This window comes from Myotis myotis, unplaced genomic scaffold, assembly GCF_014108235.1.
Source record: "Myotis myotis isolate mMyoMyo1 unplaced genomic scaffold, mMyoMyo1.p scaffold_m19_p_10, whole genome shotgun sequence".
NCBI classification, from domain to species: domain Eukaryota; kingdom Metazoa; phylum Chordata; class Mammalia; order Chiroptera; family Vespertilionidae; genus Myotis; species Myotis myotis.
Genome location: NW_023416314.1, coordinates 42,969,262 through 42,978,488, shown reverse-complemented (window position 1 = coordinate 42,978,488; position 9,227 = coordinate 42,969,262). Strand labels below are relative to the sequence as shown.

At 42.8% G+C, this 9,227-nt stretch overlaps 1 protein-coding gene across 1 annotated transcript; it reads right to left on the bottom strand.

The window, feature by feature from the left end:
• Positions 1-1,276: 1,276 nt before the first annotated feature.
• On the bottom strand, positions 1,277-8,992 carry TRIM6 (tripartite motif containing 6). Its single transcript, XM_036325208.1, has 7 exons — positions 8,531-8,992; positions 7,750-7,845; positions 6,897-7,127; positions 3,680-3,702; positions 2,386-2,486; positions 2,182-2,208; positions 1,277-1,917 (listed from the first exon to the last, which is right to left on the bottom strand). The coding sequence occupies exons 1-7, from the start codon at positions 8,960-8,962 to the stop codon at positions 1,355-1,357; spliced, it is 1,473 nt and encodes a 490-aa protein (XP_036181101.1). The 5' UTR covers positions 8,963-8,992; the 3' UTR covers positions 1,277-1,354.
• Positions 8,993-9,227: the final 235 nt, after the last annotated feature.

The following is a 9,227-nucleotide window of genomic DNA, read 5'->3' as shown; positions in this document are numbered from 1 at the left end:
ACAAATGCCCCAGAGAGGTAGAGGATCCATGTAGATATACTAGTAACATCTTCCTTACTCTAGAGCCCCCTTATGGGGAGAAATTGCACTACAGGATAAGCTGTCCAATCAACCTGTAATGTGAGCCACATATATAACTTAAAAATTTCTAGTATCTACACCAAACAAGTAAAGTAAAACAAGTGAAGTAAATATATATTTTATTTAATCCAATACATCCAAAATATTATGATCGTACTCTACAATATAAAAATAATTAATACAATCTTTTATATTATTTTGGACCAATGGTGCACATTTTACACTTATAGCATGTCTCAAGTCACACTAGTCACATTTGAATTGCCAGTGGCCCTTGGCTACTGACTGGACACCAGCTCTAGTCAACTCCTTGATATTCCTTCCCACCCTCACTCCACCTCATAATTGCTTTTACAGTTGGCTTCAAAAGCATATAGAACCTCTCTACCAGAGTCATAGCTGCTCACTCACTGGCTGTTCATATTGAGCATAAAGGAAAGGGGATGTGGAGAAACGGAAAGAAATCATTCTCTTCCTAAAATAATCTATATTGGATGGATCATTTTCCTCTTCCCTTTTTGTACTTCAATGTATTTGACAGATTTTGTTTTAATTTTTCAATCACTACTCCTAACATTTTAAGATCCATGGAGGTTGTAGTAAAAACTGGTCAGAATTTCTTTCTTTAATTTTAAAGCCTCCAAAATTGACATAATAGACTTTAGCACGCTTATATGTATTTACACAAAATACATCAATTTCTTTGCTCATTTATTGCATTTTATAAAACCTGTGATATTATAAGAATGTAAAGTTACAGGTCGATTTCTTTCATAAATAGAGATAAAAATAAAATCTAAGACATGTATTAGCAAAACAAATTCAGTATTGCACATGAAAAATGATAGTGTCTTATTTCAGGAATTTGTATTAGATTTAAACATTGAAACAAATCAATGTACTCCAATAACAGAATAAAAATGACACGATTATCTCAATAATTAGTGACAATATCTGTTGAAATTCAATTTTCCATTCAGAACGAAACTTACAGCAAATTAAGAGAACGTCCCAAATTTGATCCTATGCATTGACAAAAAAAAATTATCATGATTAATAGTAAAAGGCTGACAATTACCTCTCACCTATCTCTAGAGCTGTAATTACTTAACGAAGGATGTTCATTGTCACCAGTGCATTCTAGCCCTGAGTAAATGTTCAAAGAAAAAGGAAAAAGGAAGGAGACTGCAGAAAACAGAAGGTCAGAAAGGAGACTGAGGTGTGGATAAGCCTCAAGGCTACTGCTCAGGTGTGGGTGAGGGCAGCAGAATGTTTAAGAGCTTGGGCGACGCAGGGTCATTGGGACTACACAGTTGCAAGGATTAAAATATGGGCAAAGAGTGGTAGGAAAGTAATATTTAGTGAAGGTGTAGATGGGAAAGCCGTGGTTTGTGACATTAAAAAAGGAGACAGTGCCGGCCTCATAGTCTATGAAAACCCCAACCCTGCGAGGGGGCACCGTCATGGAGAGGAGCAGGGAACTGGAAGAGTCCTCATAGGCCCTATATTCATGTTTATGGTGCAACCCAATCACCCAGTAGCCATTTTGAGGTTGATATCTGGAGTAAACATTGCGATTGTTCAAAAACTGGTTGACAGAGAATGGAGATCCCACGGCATCACTGCACACGCCCAGGATCCAGTCAGTCTTCTTGACCACATCCACTTCCCAGTAATGTTTTCCAGAGGAGAAATACTGCGAGCCCAGGACGCCACAGTCATAGTGCTCTTCCAGATGAGACCCAGACAGAGTGGCGCCCACAAATCTCACCTGTCTCCGGTTTTTAGACAGGACAAGATTTAAATTAGCTGTGTGTGGATTCAGAGTCACGTCCACTGTGGGAAAAGGTACATCATCAGCAGATGACAAGGGGTGCAGGGGTCTTATAACACTGAGAAGAGGGGACATAGAAGTGGGTGGGAGGAATTGGAACTATGTGGAGGGGGTATGGGTGGAAGTATCACCAGCTTATACCCGTGTGTATGTGTGTATGTGTGTGTGGGGGGGGGGGGGGGGGGGATGTGGGATTTGTTTGGGAAGATTCGCATGTAAAAGAGGATAAGAACAATGACAGCTTAAAAGGCCATGGTTCTACTTACCCCAGTAGCTTTGGACATCTGTCAGCTCTGTAATGACAAAAAGTCAATCATGTGTAGAACCAACAGACTCTGTTCTGGTGTTTCTTTCCTTACCTGACTCTCTCTTAGCCGCTATTTCCAAATACTAACTATAACCTCTATTCTTTTTATCTGTTACTACTACAATCATCCCACATCCAAATTCTGTCTCCTCAATCTCCTCACCTCTGAACACTCGTAGCATCTTTTTCAGATCTGGGGCCCGAAATGCACTCTTCAGCTTGGTGGGAAGATCTTCTGGTTTTTTCAGAGCCCAGTATTCACTCCTAGGGAACAGACATTATGAATCTCTTATATGGCTGACCTTGGGTTCCTCCAGCACCACTGTCCTTCATCTCCTAGGCCAGCGATGGCGAACCTATGACATGCGTGTCAGAGGTGACACGAGAACTCATTTTTTTTGGTTGATTTTTTCTTTGTTAAATGTCATTTAAATATATAAAATAAATATAAAAAATATGAGTCTTTGCTTTACTATGGTTGCAAATATCAAAAAAATTCTATATGTGACACGGCACCAGAGTTAAGTTAAGGTTTTTCAAAATGCTGACACGCCGAGCTCAAAAGGTTCGCCATCACTGTTCTAGGCCCATGGGTAAACCTCAACACTTTCCTGAAGAAAATTAGCATATTTCCCCAAAAAAGCCCTGACACTGGGGCCAGAAAACCAGAACAAGAAACTAGCTTCTCACTCTCTGTAAATTTTGATAAGATTTAACCCCTCAAAGCCTCTTTTATGTTTGTTTGTTTGTTGCTTTGCGAGGGACAAGGCTCCATATTTCACATGGACCTGATGTGGGGAACTTTAGATGTCACCTTTAAGAATGAGATGCTGGAGTATGGGATAGAGAGTATGTGTTTTTATCTCAGGCCAAAATCACTCTTCTCAAGACCTCAGGTCTATGTTTTTGTTGAAATTGAAAAAAAAAAAAGGAAGTGTGAGGAGAAATAAGTAGCAAGATATGAACTATTCCAAAGCCAAGGGAGAAAAGGAAATTCAAGGAAGATGTGCCAAAAGCTGAACTTTGGGATAAGACAATGTAGAGAGGAAACTTCCCTCTGATAAAATACAGGGGCAATGAAAAGCCCTGTGTATTCTGACACAGCCATAAAATACTAGAATCAGGGCTGGAAACAGGCACGGAGATTTGTGGAAAAGGAGTTCCATCACAGGGCATTAGGAGAACCAATGATACTCTAACCCTTTATCCTTAAGGGCACTGCTATTCCCAATTTGTGACCTCTCATTACCCACATTATCCTACCATAGAAACCAGGCCATTCCCTTTATTTTGGAGGACCCCCAAATTCTCATGATGAGTAACTCGAGACACCAGTCCTAAATCTTCTCTGCCTTGTGATTCTTTTCCTTTCCCACTGACCACAAGGTAACTCTATGGAGAGCTGCAGAAATCTTTTGTCACTCCAAAGGAACCACCTCGTGTTCTTCTGCACATACCTTTCCGTGACATCACTCACATCCTAGGGAGAAAAGAGACAGGTTAAGTCTAGGAGTCATAAGCCCTGTCCTCCAGTACAGCCTCACCCAAGTTCCTCATCCCATCCCTACCACCCCATTATATGATGGGAATATTGATGGCCGATATAGAGACCACAAGGCAGAGATAAGAACTTGCAAGCACATTGTCCCTGAGACCCTATATAGGGACGTCAGGAAATGATATGATTCATTCATTGGTACCTTTATTTTTACAAGTGTGTGTGTGTGTGTGTGTGTGTGTGTGTGTGTAATGTTACATATGTACATCACCTATCTATATTTGCCAGACATTGTGCTTTGCCCTAGAGAATATCCCATGCTGAAGCCATAATTTCTGTCCTCTACACTCCGGTTGCTGAGGATACAGGCCTTAAATGTGTTTCTTTTGTAATATTATTTTTAATTTTATTTACTGAATTTTTTTTTTGAGAGAAAGAGATAAAGAGAGACATTGATTTGTTATTCCACTTATTTATGCATTCATTGGTTGCTTCTTGTATGTGGCCTGACCAGTGATCAAACCTACAACCTTGGTGCCTCAAGACAATGCTCTAACCAACCCGGCGAGGGCAAATGTGGTTGTTTCTTAAACCTCATCTCCTCTAACTGTCCATGCTCTTTTTGTTGAATTAATCTATTTTTCTTGAGTTCAACACATACATGTGGATTCCCAACTCTGTACTTCTCAGATCTCTCTTACACAGGCAGTCCTCCGGTTACATAGGACTCGACGTACGTCATTTTGTGGTTATGTCACCATCTCCCATTTACAGTATTTATATATAAAAAAAGTTCCGTCATTTGGATGTATGTACATATGTGCTTTATGTTTTATTATTTATTTACCACAAGTAAAGGTCAGGAATTGTTATCTTTCTTTAAATTTTTTTTTACTGTTTCACCTCATTACTGCTGTGTATGTGCTCCATGTGAGTGATGTAGGTGCTTATGTAGGTGGGTTCCGACTTATGGCAAAAATTAGTTTATGTTGCACCGTAGGAATGGATCTCTGAGGAAACCTGAGGACCTACTGTATACCCCAGCAAATGAGCCATAGGCATCACCAATTCAAGATTTTTAAAAGAAAATTTACTTTTTCTGCAAACATGAAGTCTCCTCTACTATCTTCCACCTTCCTTAGTGATACCACCATCCATGCAGTCATCCAATTTAGGTAAAGTATTGTCCTAAAAACCTCCTCATATTCACACTGATGTCTCATCTTAGACCAAGCCAGTCCATTTCACACCATTAACTTGTTAGCCACCTGCTTTTCAAGGTCATCGTTGCCACTATCTGACTCTTTTGAATAGAATTACTTCATGGCCTATTTGGTTTCTCTAACTCCTGCTTTATAAACTTCAGTGACTGAAGAAAAGGTCAATGGTTTGATCTATGTAACTATTTTGATTGCATTTAAGAGAAACACAGCTCAAATTGGCTCAAATATGGAAAGTGGTAGAGGTGGTGGATGTGCCCACTTATACCAAATATCTAGGATTGCATCAATTTTAAGGCATGATCGAACCAAGTGCCACTGCACATCTCTTGTGTTAGCTTTATTCTCATCATTTACATTTTGAAACTTGAAAGCTGCCCAAATCTTAATGGGCAATAATGCCACACAGACATGGAAAAGAGAAGGAAGAATGTGTCTGTGATGGGCAAATTCTAGAAAAATGGACTGTAAGAGAAAACTCAAATTAAAATGTCCATGGCGCCTGGCTGGCGAGGCTCAGTGGTTGAGTGTCGACTAATGAATCAGAAAGTCACTGTTTGATTCCCTGGCTTGTGGGCAGGATCCAAGGTGGGGGGCATGCAGGAGGCAGCTGATTCTCCCTTCTGATTGATGATTCTATCTCTCTCTCTCCCTCTCCCTTCCTCTCTCTGAAATCAATAAAAGCATATTTTTAAAAATGTCCATTGGGTAGCCATACTAATGAGTGTGAGAGCCTATAGACAGATACCTGGACTAGCAATATAAATTGATGATTCCTCTATACTTATGAAGCAATGTTACAATTTGAGGAGTCTGTGGAGGGGCTAGAACTGTGGGGCAAGGGGTGAGGAGAAGAAAACATTAGGGTAACCCAACATCAAAAATGAAAAGAAAAAAAAAAAGAATAAAATGAAGAAGTTAAATCGGAAGCAGTCAATGAAGAAAAGCTTCAACAGGTAGAAAGTAACTACCTTTTGACCTTAATACTGGGGTCTAACAACAGATAAAGAAATGATTATCATACTGGCAAAGGGAGAGCAAGAGGAAAACAAGTCAAACAAAAAAATAAGGAAGGGCCTGAAGGTTCCAGAATGTCACAAGGTGCTTTCTGCAACTTCATGGTCATACTATTCACTCTATGCAAAAAACAACTCTTCAGGTTTTAACCTCAGTTCAAGCTCCACCATCAAAACTCTCTATGGACACCTTGCACCCTCCCGACATACACACACCCACACACACACCCACACACACACACCAGAGCTCAGTCTTCTTGTGTCTTAAAAGACCAGTTCAAACTCCTATTACAACATGGTAAATGATTCTGCCCTAGAGAAGAGAGTGAAAGCAAAGAAGGGTAGGTGATTATATAAGAATCTCTGAGTACTTGAGCTTGGTATGTGTTTATCTGCTATGAAAGTGAGTGAAAGCACATGACAAATTATAATAGAGTATCATCGACAACAGGTGCCTAATGGCCAGTGTTTCTCAACAGGGGGAGGTGGGAGATGTTCCCCCCAAGGGACATTTGGCAATGTCAGGAGGGTTTTTTGATTGTCACAGCTGGGTGTGGGTCCTTCTGGTGCCTACGGGGCAGAGGGCAGGGATGCTGCTACATCCTACAATGTACAGGGCAGCCCCTCATAGCAACTTTTCTAGCCCAATATGTCAATAATGTCAAGACTGATTAATGCTCCGATAGAACATCACTGGACACAGTAGATTTCCCCCACAGTATCAACTGAAATTTTGGACCACTTTTTATATATCATAAATACAAGTGAGATATCTCATTAAGAGACATGACTTCTACACAGTTGAATAGGGAAGAGGCACCCCAGGGTCAAAGGAATTTTATTTTTGCCTCCATCAGGATATCAGTCCCGTGTCAGAACAGTAGGAAAATTAGTCTCTCTTTGCCTGACTCTCAGGTTGGGGATCCCTCATGAGTCTTACCTGCAGCAGCTCCACTGTGGACCCCTGACACCGACGCTCCAGATCTGAGATGAGCTCCTTCAGTGCCTGGCTCTGGTGGGCCAGCTCATCCTCTGCCTCTTCCATAATATTCAGCCCCTTCCTCTCTTCCTCCTCCAGTTTTTTCAGTTGCCGCTGCTCCTCTTTGTCCAGGATGCTTCTCAACTGATTAAACTCTGTTTGGATCCTGTGTCTCTCAGGTTCCATCTGATTCTTCAAGGCCATGGAAGAAAGTCTGTTAGTCTGCGGAACTGAGGGTCTCCTCTCTAAGGGGTGGGCCGTTAGGCTCAGCACTGCTTCCCTGGCCAAGTCTCACTGGTAGAGGAGGAGTGAAGGGGGGAAGTCATGCAGAACCTGGTCTTTCTTTAATTCTCCCCTCCACTCTTCCAGAACATTAGGCTCCAGTGGACTCATCGAGGCCTCCTAGATGTAAACTGCGATTCCTGGGTGAGGTTTAGATTTCAAGCAGCCTCTCCATTAGCCTCCCCATTCAATTCTGAGTGAGGAGGTAGGACTGATCGGCCTGTACTTAACCTGTCCTTTCAAGTTTCAGAGCTTGAAACTGTAGAACAAAGTCCAGAATCAGGAATTAGAAGCTGCTAATGGCCATGGTTCCTCTCCTATTGACTGTGGTGAAAAACCTGGATTCCCTTTTGGTATCTTCATTTTCTAACTCCCGCTTTTCTCTCTCCTGCCCTGCACCAGGAACAATAGCTTTGTTTGGAAGGGTTGCAGAGAAGGACTAGGCAAAGGGAAGCTCTTCTAGCCCAATCAGGGACAGGACCAGCTTTCCTTGCCCTCAACCCCCAGGACACCTTCAGGAAGTCTCTCTTACCTTCCAGGATGTCCTCTTCTCTATGATCACAGCTTTTAGTTTCTCAGCTTCCTGCTGCTCTTGCCTCAGCCTCTTCAGAGACTCCTGGAACTTCTCCTGGAAGAAACATATCACGTCAAGCAGGGTCCAGCATTAAATGGTCTCGGTGACTAGACACGAATGAATGGGACAGAGCATGCTGACCTCAGAAGAAACTAGTCCGGCCCTGGATTGAAAATCTGAGAGAGCCAAGTTATACATGGGGGATAGACACCAGTAGGAACAGGGCAATTCTCTTTCATCCCAGAGAAAGAACCTGACCATGATGTCCTTCAAGCGTTTATTCTCATTGCCCCCATATCCTCCCACGCTCAATGCACCCAACCTCCCCTTTTGCCCCCAGCAGCATCCTCTTCTCAAAAAGACATGTAGAGCTGATTCTGAGCAGCAAGAAACTGGTAAAGTCTCTACTTGGCCAGGGGGAATTTTCTAGGTTCATTCCTCTAGCTCAGTGGTCGGCAAACTGCAGCTCGCGAGCCACACTCGGCTTTTTGGCCCCTTGAGTGTGGCTCTTCCACAAAATACCGACTTCTGCGCATGGGCCACGAAGTTTCAATAGCACTGTACATGAGTGCCCACATGTGGTATTTTGGGGCCAAAGAGCCGCATGTGGCTCATGAGCCGCAGTTTGCCGACCACTGCTGTAACTAAATGGGAAGACTACAAAAATTAAATTAGCATAAAATTAAAATTTCCTGCCAAGAACTTTGTTCTTCTCTACTTTCCCTCCATGGGCTCCCACCTGGTACTCCTGGGCAACCTCCTCCATGAGGAACGTGTGGTGACCATGGTGCTCTTGAGACCGCTCGCAAAGCCAGCAAATCAGCTTTCCATCCTCCTTACAGAAGAGCTGGAGTTTCTCTCTATGTTGCGCACAAAGAATCACCTTCAGCGGCTCCCCTGAGCCCAAGACCACCTCTCTGAGCCTCTCCGCTATGTTGGCCAGGTGCCGATTAGGCCGCAGGTTCCTGAGCTGGTAGCTGGTCTGGCACACAGGACAGCTGCTTTCTTCTTCTTGGCCGATCTGCGATTCCTTGCTGTTCTCTGTGATGCAGGCTTGGCAGAAGCTGTGGCCACAGTCTATGCTCAGGGGTTCCTTCAGGAGCTCCAGGCAGATGGGGCAGGTCACTTCATCTTGTATGTCCAGTAGTACTGCTGAAGTCATTGTAGCCATTCTCCTGGCTCCTTCTGCCCAGGCCTGGCTCCTAAGGTACTTACAGAATCCTGGGTAGATGGGCAAACAAAAAAGGGTCAGAGTGAGAAAATTAGGGAGAAAAGAAGGGATGCTGACTGGAATAAGAGGTCTGACACCTGGGGAAACAAGGGCTCCTCATGCTAACTTCAAACACATTCTTTACCCGACTGCATGCTAAACTTCCATTTGCAACCTCGTTAGAGTAAAGATCATGATTTCCTTTTACCTCTTCTGGACGGATGGG